Here is a 16,912-nt window from a genome sequence, read left to right on the forward strand (position 1 = left end):
TTTGTATTGTAATGTATTATATTAATATTGATATATAGATTATTATTAATTTTTAAAAAACAACTTTTCTTTAAAAAACGAAATTAATAATTAAAATATTTGCATAATGATAGTATATTAGCTTGTGAAACATTCATTCCAAGTTGTATAGAGTAACTTTTAGGAGGACATAGGAACAGGATGTGGATTTTGCTTGACCTGATAGGAAAAAAAAACTTGCTGGGAGAAGCCGACGTCGACGAAGGAAATGGAAAACCCTGGCTAATTGTAAAAGTATGTTCATTCTCTTCATTCCTCTTCCATTTTTTTCTTCATATTCTCATATACTGACATAAATATTGTACTAAAATACCTGGACCTGACTCTTAGAATAAGAGATCTTAGAGCAAGAGATTTAAACCCCCATCCATCCCAGATACAACAGTCAACAGATACATTACTTTTGTATCAATGATACTTTATACTCCTTTCATTCCTGATTATAAAATATAGTTAACTAATTTATGTTTATTAAAAAAGTTAATTTTGTTATTAGCATTAAATTTGTTTGTGATTAATATTTTTTCAAATTTATCTTAACTTTATTGGGAACCTACTCATCTTCTTTATAGAAAAAACAATTCAGAATATTTTAGTAAAAAAATAATTAATATACAAGAAAGATGAAATAAAGTCTTATAATAAAGAACAAAATTAGTTGACCATGTCTTATAAATAAGAATGGAGGTAGTATCTTGTAAAGGCAAAACATGATGAGTACTTTTAGAATTTTGCCATTCCCAATAAGAGCATGATCACAAAAACTAAAGCAGCTAAGGGTAACAGGAAATAAACAGAGGCTTACTAGGTGACTGACAAGAAAAATCTCAAGCTAGGAAAAAATAAAAGAAAAAAAAATGACAATTTTGTATGAATTCAGAGCATGGGAAAACTATGGCAACTGAAACAAACCTTAAAAAATATATCATATGGCCCAACTATATTTATATGGAAAAAACAAAGCCCTTCAATTACAATGGTGAATATTATTAGTAGACACATCCATACTTCTTGTCACCAATTTCGTTTCTAGACTATGTGACTCAATGAAGCACTAACATCAGTGATACAGAGACTACAACAATCAACACAAGAAAACTTGTCAAGAGTAAAACCTATGATGACCAAGTATTCCTGGTGATGGATCCATGAAAACTAATTTGACATATTTACTGCACCCATCAATCTCTAGGGCGAGCAAGCCAAAGCGAACTGAGAGCACGCAGACGCGAAATGTAGTCATGTATAGCAAGGAGTGCGCGAGCTGATTGGCGAGTTGTCAGTATACGGTGCATTTGTTGAAGAGTTTGCTGGCGAAGATTGTCAGCCTTATAATCGTAAACACCACAGAAATGGAGTCATTAGTTAGATATTTTAATAGGGTTATTTATTGTAAATAATATACAAAATATTTGTTAACAAGAGCTTGTTCTTGGTTCTTTATTTTTTAGGAGGAAAGGACAAACATGAGTAACTTCAGTCAAACCAAAATGAGTTGGTCAAGGCAAGCAAATGATTCTTGCAACAGCAGTAATGAAAGCTAAATCGCCATGAGTTCAGACAAAAGCAACAACCACTCAACCAGTACCACAGATGTCAAATCTGCTTACATGTCACAAGCAGATGAAATTCTAATATAGATCAGTTCCTACAGTTTTAACAACTCAAAATTTCATCGTTTTCCACCCTAAAAAATCTTATAGTATGTTTGGTTGAGGAAAGAAAACACAAATAACAATGTTTTTCTTTTGTTTGTTTGGAGAAAATGGAAGGAAAATGAGGAGAAAACTTGACTACTAGGAAAAAAAATTCAAAATTTTCTTTCCTTCCAATTTTCTTTCAATTCAAATTTCAAACCTTTTACTCCTCCCTCACTTTCTCTCCACCGTTCCAAACACACCATTAGGAAGGGGGGCATTTCTATTGTTTGGAGCATGATGTTAATTATCAGTTGTAAATAATATTAGGAAATCAAGGCTGGACTAAAAGACTCGTCCTCACCTATTCACTAATGCAGCAAACTATTTGCATACAAGTGCAACAAAGAAGAATGTACCTGTTGAATGAACCCTTCTAGTGTCCCTAGCTTGCCCATGGCCATGGCCATTTGACCCATGTAACTTGCCACATTCCCTGATGAACCAGATGAGGCAGGTGCTCCGGTGGACAAAGTCTCTGCAAGGGACTGTTGCAATGCTTCCATGCCCTGAGACAACGCATCTTCTGCTTGTTGAGAGGATTGCTGCAAGTTGGTGATACCCATCAGCTGCTGCTCTGTGAGAGGCTCCAATTGACTTACCAGCAGCTGCAATGCAACCAAATTCACAGGACTCAAGTCAAAGTCAAGGAAATTATAAAATGAGTCCACGAATTGGAAATAAAACCTCAGTAGCCACAATTATGAAAAATGTGCATTTTAGAAGTTCAAGTCACACACATGAATCATGAATAAGCATTATCATGGAAAAGATTGGATCACACGTTCTGGGCTTTACATAGAGCACACATTAATTGTTCTTCGTTTGGCACTTAGCTACCACCACCTAAGCAGATTCTTATTCTTGTATCGATATTGATATATCTTCGAAATAAGTCAGAGACAGAGGGGTCAATAGATTGCAAAGCACTATTTAATTAGCCAAGTATTAGCAGGATGCTGGAGTACTCATTTTTTAAAAGCATGAAGGATGCATGTGTGATATATGAATAACTGCAAGAGATTATAACTAAATTGGTTGAAAACCTGACACAATTGCTGAGAGCCATAGTTTTCAGATGAAGAGAACAAGCAGAGCACCGACAATGCAAGTTCACACTAGCTATGCATGCTCATTGAACTTGAGAAATAAAAAGGAATGCAGACTCTGGAAGGAAAAAAAACTGCTTATAGCATTTTCTACTACCTAACCCTTATCATTTGTGTGTGGATCACAAGTAAAATTAAATCTATCCTTGTTGAAGCAAAAATCAAAACCACACTGACTACCAGCGGCATCAACAGCAGCATTCCCACATATATTGCCGCAAGTCATACAAAACAAGCCGTATGTAATACTATGTCATCATTCATTTAGATTCTTGAGAAATCACTAACCAGCAATACAGGGCAGCGAGCAACTACAAAGTACAAATATAGATGCAACAAATTAACGTAGCATGTGAATATAATATTATAATTACTTATTTTTCGCAAAATTCTTCATCTAGCTTCTAATAATCCCAGAATCCCATAAGAGAATTTTACTATTTATATTGCCAGGAAATAAATGGGCCCGTTTGTTAAGGTTTTTTTCATCAAATAATCACTTTTGGTTTTTTAAGCTATTTGAAACAGCTCCTCATAAAATCAATTACTTTTTAAAAAAGTGATTTTTTTATTGTAAACGAACATGAATCAACTTCCGCTTTTATTGGATCACTAAATTATTCTATACTAAAATCACTTCTTTTTAAAAAATTTAAACAAAACTGTCCATTACTAATCTACAAAACCCGTTTTCTAAACCATGAAACTAGAATGAAAAGGATCAGCATAACCTCACCTTGAGAAGTTCAGATGACCGAAAACCACCAAGCCACAAAAAACACCTCTCAGCAGGTGTTTTCCACATGCCAGACAGCAAATGGAAAACATCAGCCTTAGCTGCAACACCTTTCAGCCTAAAAATCTCATCATAATGTGCCAATATACCATCAACAATCATGCGAAGTTCAGTGTCACTTGCATGAGAGTTTACAGCTGCTCTTAGCTCATTAATTTGTCGATTCTGCTCTTCCAGCCACCTAGCATATTCTGCATCAAATTGCATTGCCCCTGGAAAACAACGTAATGATGGTTATGGTGTGGATAACCTCACATAATAGTGGAGAACTTTAATGTTTACTGAAATAACATGAGACATGGATTATACTATGTTTTAGACACATTTTTATAATCAAACTATAGCAATGAGTAACATATTTTAGTCGTGAGATACCATTTCCACTCAATGTATGTGCTTGATCACCCGAGCTTGATATGAAAATCCCCTACAGAGATAGAAACAAGAGATATCGGTTTAAAATTGAACATGATTGCCAAGGTAATGTGTCATACAACAAGCAAAGCAGACAATTGAACACAATTTAATTGCAAGGATTAACTAAACCTCACCTGCTGCCTAGCTCGCTGAAGCTCTTGCTCTAGTTGGGTCAGCTTCAAACGACTACTTTCCAACTGTTGGACATACGCCTATGTAGAGAAGCCACAGACGTACAAAGAGAATGAGCTTAAGCATGTGATGAACTTTATATGTTGCATTTGAATAGAAAGTGGGAATGTAAACATAATTATTTCTTATGAGTTATAACTACCATAGAGGGGCCATAGAAGTTAAAAAAAAACATTAAGGAAATCATTGAATCCAACTATATAGCAATTATCATGACAGAAAACACAAGTAGAACAATTTTCTGGAAGCATAACACTGAACAAAAAAGTAATTCAGCAATTTCCAATTCTTTTGCTATGAAGCACCAAGTGAAAACCCCCACCTTCAAATTATCTGCTGGCCAACCTAAGTATTTATCTGAAGAAAATTGAAGAATCACTTTCTATCAAACAGAAAGTTACAATCATAGAGGAGGATAAGCTGGCATTGGTTTTCTATACAGAATTTCTTTCTCATCAATAGTCCCCCACCCCACAATCTGAGCTTATTAATATTAATAAATAATAAATATTTTGTAACTAATAATTCTAAAATTAGTTGATTTGTTTCACTATATTATATTAATTTTATATTATAATTCATAGAAAACATCTTGTTGCAACAAACTAGATTTAATTTAGTGGTGTTTGTGATTGTAATATAATATAATATATAAATATTTATAAAAATAAATTTTATTTTCTTATTATTTATTCATTAATACATTTTTTCAAAGGTTTATTTATTATTAATATTAATAATTTCATATTTTCATTATATTATTTTTATATTATCATTAATAATTATTAAGCATTTAAATAAATAAAAAATGTGTGGCATCATTTATATTGTAAACATTATTAAAAATGTTCATTTTTTTATTTGAAATACTGATGAAGGGGGTGCCTAAACAATAGGAGTGTCTCTTCATATATTTTGGTTTTTTCTTTGCAAAAATTAAAAATAACTGAATGCGCCAGTCTTTTGGTGCTTTCTTTGAAAAAATGAAAGTGAAAGCACCTAGTCTTTTGGAGCTTTCTTTGCAAAAATGAAAAAGTTTGATAACACCTAAAGCTTAGGAATTTTCGGTCATAGTTGTCCTCTTCCTTCCATGTCAGATCTAACGGGTCCAAAACAACCCCATAATGATAAAAAAAAAAATCTATATTATTTTGGTAAGTAGTTTTTTTAATTATTATTTTGGAAAAAAAGGAGGGGAAACAAGATAGTATACTCATCTATATGAATAAATATTAACTGAAAAACATAAGTAAATATGATTCATACTTTCTTTCGCAAGCGGCTTTTTCTGGCAGCTTCACGGTTCTGAGCAAGCCTGCGGAGAGTCTACAATAATATTTTTTTAAAAAATTATCATGATGTAGCAAATACCACTTTGAATTCTAGATATTATCCATAATTTATAATATATTCAACCTTCTGATCTGATTTATCTTTCGATCTGTCACTAGAGTCGGAAACAGCAGTAAGGGCTTGATTTCTATCAAACTAAAAATACAGCACACGTCAAATGTTAGATTGTCAAGAATATCATCTACTAACGAAGTTGCTGCGCTGAGTTAAGGAACAGACTCAAAAAGACTTCTGCTCAAACATTTTATTTGTACACTATTTGGATTAAATTCAATCATGCACTTGGACACTTGTTCACAAGTTCAACATGAACTGGTTGCCAAATGTGCAAATGTAGGTTAGGGACTTGAGATAGCATCAATTGAACAAGAAGGGAGAAAACAGCATAAAAGGTAAAGAAACATCACCGGATGATTCTTGTCATCAGTGTCACCATCTGTAGAAATATCAGTCCTGGGACTGGCATCAGCCATGGTAGACTCCTCCCAGTTATCTGTATTACCAACTAATATTGTGCCAGGATTTGATGATTGAACCTTCTGTAATCGCAACCTATGCGGTGGCTCTGTTTGATTTGTCAATGGGCTTTTTTCGAGTGAAATTGGCAACTATATTAAAGAGAAAATAAAGAAAACTTGAAAATAAAACATACTGTAACCAGCTAAAACTTCACCTTATTCACCAAAGCAGGAAGTTCATTGGATGAAAATAACTAGAAAAACTCACCTGACCAAGGCTACTAATGTGAACAGAACCCGGAGAAATTGTTTGGCTATTTACCTTTAGTGAATTGTAAACTGGGTCTGAATCAATGAATAGGAAAAATCATTAGCAAAGGAAAGGCTAAAAAAATTAAAACCATGTTTGTAGCAACAAAAAAAAAACAAGTTATAAAAATCTATTTCTAGGAGTTTAGCTAACAGTAACATATGTGCTTGTAAGTGTCTGAGCAACATTATTCCCCTTTTAGTCAATGTTACCTTTGCCAAGTAGGCTATGTTTGATAGATACTTAACTTTTGTTGTAGACCTTCCTGGCATTAATCCAAATTGATTCCCTGCAATCTTTGTCTATTCTCTTAATCTATGATCAATCATCTTTCGCCATAATTTCATAATGAGGCTCATAAATCATAAGTTTTATTCCTTTGTAGTTTACCAATTTTGAATATATCCCTTGTTCTTATATATAGGACTCAAAGTGGTCCTCCTCCACTCATCTGACAGTTTTTTAGATCTAAAAATCCCATTAAATAGCTCAGTGAGCCACATTATATAACATGTTCCCCAACAAATTTCCAAAATTCAATAGAAATACCATCAGGGCCAACATTATTTATCCTCTTAAGAGTTTCTCTTTTATCTCTCCAACTGAAATTCAGCAATAGAAGACCAAATTTTGTCCATTTTCTTTGATTTATAATCCTTCCACTGTTCCACACTATATCTATAACCAAAACTTTCCTTCTTCATCCTTAATACATGTTCCTTCATTCAAATCTCTTGATTTCCTTTCCATATATTTGGCAAGCTTATACATCTTTTGTTCTTCATTCATTTTTACAAGATCTCAATAGAACTCTCAAAAAGCTTTGGATCAGGCCTCAATAACAGCTTTCCTTATCTCGTTTCTAGCCTTTTGATGCGTTGCTCATTTTTCAACCTAAGCAAGGCCTTGAAACACTACCTTTTGTTTCTTATTTTTTTCTCAAACCCTTTTATTCCACCACCAAGTTTCCTTATCTCTTTAGTCCAAAACCTTTTAATTCACTCAAGATGGCTTTAGAACCCTTCCTAACATTCTTTCAATCACAAATGAGGTTAGCACTACCTTGTGATTTTCAACAACCTTCCTCCAATAGTTTCTTCGTAAAAATCAAATTTTTATCATCCTGAAACTGTAACTACTTGATTCTTGGATTTATAACTTGTCAGGTTTTTTGTTTATGGCTCTTAAAATGATTTTCATGATCAAGGCCCTATGTTGTGTAATAAGACTCTCTTGAAATTACCTTGCAATCCTTACAATGCCACAAATCAGAGCACCTTACCAAAAAGAAATGAATTTACAACCTCGAGATAATTAAAGAGCAACCATTGCATAATTCCATTTTTTTTTATAAATGATAATTAAATGTCTAGACAAACAAAAAAAAAAACAAGGTCTTATAGAGATGATTTCATGCATCATAACATGAGATAATACAACATACAGACAGCTTTTGCCAGTTACATGTAAACTTTGTTATGTTTGATAGCAGAAATCTTACTTCCACTGAGGTCAACAGCATCCTCTATGTGATATGACTGATCAAATGCTCCAAAGTCAGAAACACGAAAAGAATCAATTGTGTTCCCCTCTGTATAGCTGAAAACCATACTTGGTCAGAATTAAGCTAAAACAAGTCAGTCAGTATTTTCATTTTAGAGAAAAATAGCATAAAACAGAAGTCATCTAAAAGAAGTAGAACACAATCAGGTTTCCAAATTACCAAATCCATGACTTTTCTTTCAATCTTTCTAAAATGCATACAACAACAACAACAACGCCTTATCCCACTAGGTGGGGTCGGCTACATGGATCAACTTCCGCCATAATGTTCTATCAAGTACCATACTTCTATCCAAACCATTAATTTCGAGATCCTTTTTTATAACCTCTCTTATAGTCTTTTTGGGTCTTCCTCTGCCTCGAATTGTTTGTCTTCTCTCCATCTGGTCTACTCTCCTCACTACAGAGTCTACCGGTCTTCTCTCTACATGCCCAAACCACCTAAGTCTATTTTCCACCATCTTCTCTACAATAGGCGCTACTCCAACCCTCTCTCTAATAGTTTCGTTTCTAATTTTATCCTGTCGAGTCTTACCACACATCCACCGCAACATCCTCATCTCCGCTACACCTACTTTATTCTCATGTTGGTTCTTGACCGCCCAACATTCTGTTCAATCTTTCTAAAATGCATATTATATTTTAATTTTTTTTTAAACAAAACCCAGATTTTCATTAAAAGGAGAAACTTGAGAGCAGTTTTACTGAAATTGGAAAGGGAAACAAAAGTGAGTTATGAGATCTTTGGCATACAGTACACTTTGTAGAAACATGTTCAAAGAATTATGAAAGTCATTTTCTTAAATCAAGATGATATAACTTATTTAAGAATATCACTTGAAATGTTTGAGTATGGAAATATGCACACACAAAAAAGATCCTCAGCCTTAGTTTGCTGAGAGATGTGTGTGTGTGTGTGTGTGTGCGCGCGTGTGTGTGTGTATATATATGAGAGAGAATTGACAGATAGTACAAAAAATAATTCATGATGAAGGCTACAGCCTAGCCTATGGTGACAGATTGCAGGACAGCTTCTACAACAAGCTATAAAACACTACAAGCTAATACAACAAGCTAGAAATATAAAACATTAATAGAACATATCAAACAACAACTTTAACACTCTCCCTCAAGCTGGAGCATATAAATTGTGTGCTCCAAGCTTGGAACATATAAAGTGGATCTGACAACCTCTAGAGGACTTGGTTAGGATGTCTGCAAGTTGGTTGTTGGAGTTAATAAATTCAGTACTGATTTCTTTGGACTGCATCTTTTCCTGAACAAAATGGCAATCAATCTCTATGTTTAGTTCTCTCATGAAATACAGAACTAGAAGCAATGTGAAGAGCTGCCTGATTATCACAATACAACTTCATATGGTGAACATCACAATTTTAATTCTTGAAAAAGTTGTTTAATCCACGCCAATTCAAAAGTAACAAGAGCCGTAGCTCTATATTCTTCTTGTGCACTTGATCGAGCAGCAACACTTTGTTTCTTGCTTTTTCAAGAGACAATATTTTCTCCAAAGGATACAATCGGCATCGCAGTACCCACAAATTTGGGTGTTTCCATAATCTTTATACAATAATCTCTATCCTGGAGTCTTTTTGATGTATCTAAGAATGTGAATCACAGCATTCCAATGGTCAATGTGAGGATCCTGCATAAATTGACTGACAACTCGGACTATAAATGACAGATTAGACCTTGTAATTGTGAGATAAATGAGTTTTTCAACCAGCCTTCTATATCTCTGGATCTGGAAAAGGTTCACCTTGAATCTAACATTAATTTGTGATTTGGATCCATAGGACTATCAATAGGGCTACAATTAGTCATACCTGTCTCTTCCAAAATGACCAGAGCATATTTTCGATGTGAAATGACAACACCGTCCTTTGATTGAGCCACTTAAATACCAAGCAAGTACTTTAGGAAGTCAAGGTCTATGGTCTGAAAATGACTGAATAAGTGTTGCTTTAGTTGGGAAATTTTGGCAGCATCGTTCCCTCTAATAACAATGTCATCAACATAGACAAATAAATAAACACACTTCCTGAGAGAAGTATGACTCAAAAAATAGAGTGATCTTCTTCACTTCGCTTCATTCCAAAATTCTGAGCAATATGACTAAATTTCCCAAACCAAGCACATGACAACTGTTTGAGGCCATAAAGAGATCGATGCAATTTACACACCAAACCAAACTCCCATTGAGCAACAAAACCAAGAAGTTGTTCCATATAGATTTCCTCATCTAAATCACCATGAAGAAAGACATTTTTATGTCTAATTGATAAAGAGGCCAATGAAGAATAGCTGCCATAGCCAGGAAGAGCCAAACAATTTTGATCCTGGCCACAAGAGAGAAGGTGTCACAGTAATCAAGGTCATAAATCTGAGTGTAGCCTTTGGCAACCAACCAAGCCTTAAGTCGATCAACCTCACCATTAGGCTCGACTTTAACAGCATAAACCCATTTGCAGCCAATTGTCTTCTTCCCAGGAGGAAGAGGAACTAATTCCCATGTGCCACTATTCTCAAGAGCCTGCATTTCAACAATCATGGCTTGTCGCCAACCAGGATGATCAAGTGCCTCTTGAACATTTTTAGGAATAGTAACACAAAAGACAAGGAAGAGACGAAGGAGAAATATGAAGGAGATATGCGATGATAACTCAAAAAATTGTAAATAGGGTGAGAATTTTGAGTAGATTTAATACATTTCCTAATAGCAATGGACCAATCAGAACTTGGTTCACTAGGATGTGATGTGGAGGAAGATCCGTCGTATGGGGAGCTAATGGCGAAGGAGATGAATCAGGAAAACCTCCAGGCACTGAACAACTAGCTCTCTATCAGCTGAACTAGGAATAGGAGACTGAGGCTGATGTCCTTCTTAGTCAAAAGGGTCTTGGGTAGGAAGTATCATAGGACCAAAAGATGGAACAGGTAGAACTTGTTGTATGGAACCAGCATCCTGCATAAAGGATGAGAAAAAAAGAGTTTCTTCAAAGAAAGTAACATCAACAAACATGTAACACTTTTTAGTTTGTGGTGAATAACATTTGTAACCATAACTCAACTGAGACAGACTGAGATAGATCATTTTTCCAGTTGAGTTTCTGAGTAGTAATAGTGGGAGTTCCAGAGAGAGGAGAAGAGTAGAAGTGAGTGGAATTCGTAGATGTTATTTTGAGAAATCAAGGACAAGTATCCAATAACAGACGCGTAGCACAAACCATGAGGAAACAAATATAGGACAAGGGACGTAGGTGTACAAACCCATTGTCTAAACAGCACCAAAACGACTATCTGAGGGCTGAAAAATAGCAAGAGGGGCCGACGACCAAAACCCAAGTGTTGTGTCGAAGTTCCGGTGATTGGAGACGAGCGCATGGGATGCATGCGTGGAGAAGTGGCACGTGAGTGCACGTGTTGAGGTTTCTAACTTCAAAACCTTCGGGTTTGGGACATGCTGAAATAGACGACCCAAATCTAGGTATCATCGGAAATAGGTGTGGGGGAGGACGGCGGTGCCGACAATGATTGCCGGCAACAGCCAGTGGCGTTGGGGACGATGGCCGACAATAGACAGAGACGGAAGCGCAAAGCGGGATCATCCCGCTCTGATACCAACTTTAAATGTTTGAGTATGAAAATATGCACACTCAAAAAGATTGTCAACCTTAGTTTGTTGAGAGATGTATGTGTGTGTGTGTGTGAGAGAGAGAGAGAGAGAGTTGATAGATAGTACAAAAAATAGTTCATGATGAAGGCTACAGCCTAGCCTATGGTAATATACAAGCTAGAAATATAAAACATTATCAAACAACAACTTTAACAATATCCAAGTCGATATATTGATTTTAACAGAATAAAGAATATCAAAGAAGAAATCTATTATTTGCAATCACCCAAATTTTGTTCTTTAACACTGCCACACAAGTGACAGTGTGACACAATATAGAATGCAAAAACAAAAAACCATTGGACACACTTCTATTCTATATCATAACACACATCCTCAATCAAATCTGACATCTAAACTACGTTTAGATTCCTATTTTTTTTTTACCTTAAAAGGATACTAACTAACAACGTTTCTCTTTACCTTGACCTACACATCAAAAGAGACAACAAATCAACTACCTCTCAGTCTGGAAGATTATGATTGGTCATTAATTGGCTCAAAACCAACAAATTCCTATAGCACAGAAAACTATTGTGACAATCTAACAACCAGCTCAAATTCATTTACAAAGAAAAGCTGCATACGTTCTAGCAGCAAGGGTCTTGGACTCTTGGTAACATCCTCGACCTTGGTCACTGGTCAGCAATGATCCCAGACTCTTGTAACATCCTCAACCCTGTTCAGCCAAGACCCCAGATTGGCAGGATGATCCTTCAAACGAGTTGTGTGTTCATTTAGCATTGAATCATGACTCTGCTGTAACATATCCTGGTTTTTGAGAGAAGTCTCAACATTGCCACACAAGATTCCAAGGCATCAATGCATTGTGAAGCCATGCAAGTTTGCTTACAACAAAAATCTCTCAACCTCAAATAAGTCTCAACAAAACCACCAATTGATAGGTACTAGCAACTATCTGTTGAAAAAGGGAGAATTATATTAATTGTGAAAATAGAGAAAGCACAGAAAAGCAAGAGCAATACCTGCTCCCAGCCCAGGATCACACCTCTGGCCCAATGAAATTCCAAAGGAAAATGATAAAGACATGTTCTCTTTCACCTATACTGGCTTATTCTCTCTGTTTGTAACTAACTTGTTCTCCTTCCTCTCATTATTTTCTAATTACAGTATGACTGAATTTTAACCTTCTGCCTATGAGTATAAAATTACAAGGGCTTAATGGGCCCATCATGGACTGTATGTATGTTTATGGTACTAAAAAAATTTACCACAGTACAGGCCCGCCAACTGAAGTTGGAGGCTTTTACATTAACTTGAGCAACTCCTGCATCTGTGAGTGCAGTTTCTATATGGTTTCCTAAAATTACCCCAAGGCAAATCACCTAGGATCTTGAACTGAAACCCACCTTCACAAGAGATTGGGGACTCAAGAAGAGAGGTACTAATCTCCAATTACAAGAGCATAAGTCCATTTTGAGCGCCACTAGTTTATATAGATTTATTCAAGCAAACTGATAAGTATAACAGAGCCTTTTAGTATATATTCCTTATTCATAACAAAAGAAACCCAAGCAACCACAAATATCACAATGTTATAAATATTCTAAGTATCACCCTTTTAGTATTTTATTCCTTATTCATAAAAAAAGAAAACCAAGCAACCACAAATATCACAATGTTACAAATATTCTAAGTATCATCCAACATCATTAAAGGGCTAATAAAAACATCTCAATGTAAAACCGCAAGAAACATCTTATGTACCACACGAGTGAGCAACTAATAAGTAAAACAAACCATTGACAACGAAAATTCAGCAGAAAGTAAACAAAATGATTGAAGAAATGAATAAGATTTCTCCACATATGCAAACCCTAAACTAAGAACTATTGGAAAGACAAAATTTACCATGAATTGGAATTGGGTAACTCAGAATTGAAGCTCGGCATTCCTCTTTCAGCTCCCTTGTCATCTTCAACACCAACAACCCTCCAGGTAGTTCTACTCCCCATACATCATTCTCACCACCACATCAACAATTCCCCTGCACCTCAACAAAACATGAAAACCTTAAAACCCCTAACCCAAAACAAACAACAAATTCTAGAACAAAGTAGCTGCCTCGGTAAAGTTAAAACCAAACTACTAAGAAATCTTCAGAACTAGTACAACGCAAAACAGAATCAGAAACAAACATAGAACAAACCAATCCTAACACCACCTCCCTCCTAAACACAAAGTGAAATCCAATCACAAGAACACAGTGAATACCATAGAGAAAGAAAAACAAAATCACAAAACTGTAGCAGAACCAAAAAAAAAAAAAACCTTGAGTTGGAGTAACTCGTGTGAGAAAAAAATCAGCAACGTGTGTCAAAACAAAAGTGAAAACTTTAGCACATCCGTGTCTACCCACAAGCCCAACTCACGGAAAATGAGAACACACCCCACCAAACGAAGTGCTTCAAAGTCAAAGCAACACACTTTTAGAACAAAAAGACCAATTTGACACCACCCCAGATGCCCCAAATGAAAAAAAAAATAATGATTAATTTAAAAATTAAAAAAAAAAACACCAAATCCAAGCTCAGCAAGATCAAATTTTCAAAAAATCACCTACTAGTCCCAGTTGCACTAAAATCCACCATGAACATAACGGCCTTTACTAATGCAACATGAAACTATAGTAAAAGATGAAGCAAACCCACCTTGGAATTCTGATGATGATGCGCTATGATGGTGGTATTGTTCAACTTTGTATGTAGTTATTGGATTATTGGGTTAAAGTAATTAGTAAGGAAACCGAGGGAAGAGAGAGAAAGAGAGATGAGAGAGAGGGACACGGATGATTCCAATCTCTAGATGTCTTCTTCTGCTCAAATCTTCCACTTTCCAAGGACTAATCATTTTTTAATTGCATTTTTACGGTAACGTTTTAGTGCTTTAACGTGTATTATTTTATCTTAAAAAAACGTATATTATTTTATTTGTATCAATTAATTTTCTCTTTGACGTTTAATTTATATTTTTACGGCTTAAATTACTTTTGATCTCTATCAAATAAGATTTTTTTTATTTGAGGCCTTTTTTTACAAAATGGTTTCACTCCCCAAAAATAAAATAAAAATATTTTAGTCTCTATTATCCATAAATATTAAATAGTTATGTTAGTCTTATGACGTTTAGAGTTCATCGATTTATTATATTAATCTGATAAAAAAAATCACAGAGAATTACTTTTGATAAATTATATTTTTAACTCTTATATGTTCAAACATTTGATTATGTCAGATTAGTTGAAGAAAAATTAAAAAACACAGCTTAAAAATTACATGTGTTTATTATGTCCAACTATTTTATAATGCATTAAGTTAATATAAGTTATCAATATAACATTATATTACTTGATACCAGACACTAAAATAAAAAAGTTTGAATTTTCCACAACCAAAACTAAAATAATCTTTATCTTTATAAGACTAAAATCAAACACTCTATCTTATAAGAATTAATAAAAAGATATTTAAGGCTTTTTATTTTTAAAAAAAATCAATAGTTTTATTGCCTATTTAAATTGTCATCCATGATTTATATTTAAGATAAAGTTCACGTCAAAAACCATAAAATGACGTGAAAACTGAAAAAAATGTAGAACTAAAAACACACTTAATTAATGTTTAGGAAAATTAATTTTTCTAATTACAGACAATTCTATTAAAAATCGGATGATATAATTATAAATTCAAAATTCACTATGTTGTAATTACAGAAATTGTTTGAACGAGTGTATTGAAAGAAGAAGAAGAAAACTGGAGGAAATGTAGAAGATGGAATAATTTTTCATATTTGGAGGAGTGGAAATTAAGGGAAGAATTAAATTTGTGAAGTTCAGTACAAAAGTAACTACTCCATAAGACATGAAATGGAAAGGAAAAAAAGTGATCTCTGTTTTTTTTTTTTTACTTTTAAATATTTAAAATAAAACTATTTTTAATAACATAAAAAGTGAAAAATAAGTTATATTAAGAAAAATTAATATAATAAAGAAGTTATCCTTTTTTAAGTTAATTTTTTTTAATTAACAAAATTATAATATCAATTTTTTTTCTATTTATCCAAATAAATAAAAAATTTAAGTGTTTAGATTGCAACAAGTAAAAAAGAAAGAAAGATAAAAATTAATAAAAATTAAATTACATTGCGAAAAAATAGTAATTTTCATCTTAAACATACATCGCGCTAATAAATTTGTTCTTATGTGTTTTAGGTAGGTTGTTGTTTCATTAAGGGATGAGAGTTAATAAATATGGATCGATTTATCATTTTTTTTTTTACAAACTAAAATTTAAATGATCTTTTACGAACGAATTTATTAATGTTGAACACGTTTAAAAACAAAAATCACTATTTACGTTTCTTCTATTTTACTCGTGATTCAAATAAAGTATAGAGAATCAAATGGTTTTAATTACATTTTTCAATGCAGCTTTAACATGTTTATTGTATTTGTATTTTTGCTTGTGGTTTGATTAATTTATTTATTTTTTGCTGTTATTTATTTCAAAGTAGTTTTACACTTTTACTGTGTCAGAGAATCAGAGATAGGAGATTTACTGACACAATCACAAGACAGGCACGCAGCCCGTCTCTTCTCTTACACCTAGCTTACTTTCTGCCACATAGTTGCTATTATGCACCTCCTTCACAGAATCACACCTCTTTTGGCAACCCTATTTTAGCATGTCAACCTGTTTGGTTGAGATGAAATAGGAAAGAAAAAAATAAATTTTAAATTTTTTTGTCAATCTTATGTATTTATCATTTTGTTTTAATTATTTGTTTGATTAGAAATAAAAAAGAGAATAAAAAAATATATTAATGTGAATTTTATGTTTTTATTTTTTTTAATTTGTTTCCCTTTTCTTGCATTCTCTTTTCCTTTTTCAAGCATATCTTAATTCAAATATTTTTTTCTTTTTAGATATTCATTCTTATTTTTTTCTCACCAACCAAACAATCCAGAAGGTTAGCTGATGAAAATTCTCTAACAGGAAGGGATATACTTAATTAAGATTTTAAAAGATTTTTTATATAAAAAATATAATATTTAATAAAGACTTTTAAATAACAAAAATAAATAATGTAATATTCAATCATAACTATCAAGATTTTTAAAAAGTACAATAACATTTATTAGTATTTAATTAAAATTTGTTATAACTTATAAAAAAATATTTTAATATTCAAAAGTATACAAACTTTAATATATTATTTTTAGGATAAATTTTATATGATTTTTGAGTAAAAAATATAAATACCA

The 16,912-nt window shown here is 33.4% G+C and overlaps 1 protein-coding gene across 7 annotated transcripts; it reads right to left on the bottom strand.

Annotated features, from left to right (window-relative positions):
* Positions 1–923: 923 nt before the first annotated feature.
* On the bottom strand, positions 924–14,473 carry LOC114375754 (transcription factor TGA6-like). 7 transcript variants are annotated; one of them, XM_028333607.1, is made up of 13 exons: positions 14,301–14,472; positions 13,501–13,636; positions 12,216–12,547; positions 7,873–7,970; positions 6,330–6,406; positions 6,011–6,211; positions 5,667–5,738; positions 5,517–5,576; positions 4,193–4,270; positions 4,017–4,068; positions 3,582–3,853; positions 2,096–2,344; positions 924–1,367 (listed from the first exon to the last, which is right to left on the bottom strand). In XM_028333607.1, the coding sequence occupies exons 6-13, from the start codon at positions 6,074–6,076 to the stop codon at positions 1,221–1,223; spliced, it is 996 nt and encodes a 331-aa protein (XP_028189408.1). In that variant the 5' UTR covers positions 6,077–6,211; positions 6,330–6,406; positions 7,873–7,970; positions 12,216–12,547; positions 13,501–13,636; positions 14,301–14,472; the 3' UTR covers positions 924–1,220. The 7 variants fall into 7 exon arrangements, with proteins under 7 accessions (XP_028189408.1, XP_028189404.1, XP_028189403.1 ...); XM_028333603.1 differs by lacking the exon at positions 12,216–12,547 and having other exon boundaries at positions 14,301–14,473; XM_028333602.1 differs by lacking the exon at positions 12,216–12,547 and having other exon boundaries at positions 6,330–6,400; positions 7,873–7,982.
* Positions 14,474–16,912: the final 2,439 nt, after the last annotated feature.

This window comes from Glycine soja, chromosome 11 (genome assembly GCF_004193775.1).
Source record: "Glycine soja cultivar W05 chromosome 11, ASM419377v2, whole genome shotgun sequence".
NCBI classification, from domain to species: Eukaryota; Viridiplantae; Streptophyta; class Magnoliopsida; order Fabales; family Fabaceae; genus Glycine; species Glycine soja.

Coding starts and splice junctions, on each gene's coding strand:
- LOC114375754 (XM_028333600.1), bottom strand. CDS start 13,604: ATGGGGAGTAGAACTACCTGGAGGGTTGTTGGTGTTGAAGATGACAAG. Junction 7,983..13,500: donor TTACCCAATTCCAATTCATG/GTAAATTTTGTC, acceptor ATTCTGACCAAG/TATGGTTTTCAGCTATACAG. Junction 5,739..6,010: donor CTGATGACAAGAATCATCCG/GTGATGTTTCTT, acceptor CTGTATTTTTAG/TTTGATAGAAATCAAGCCCT.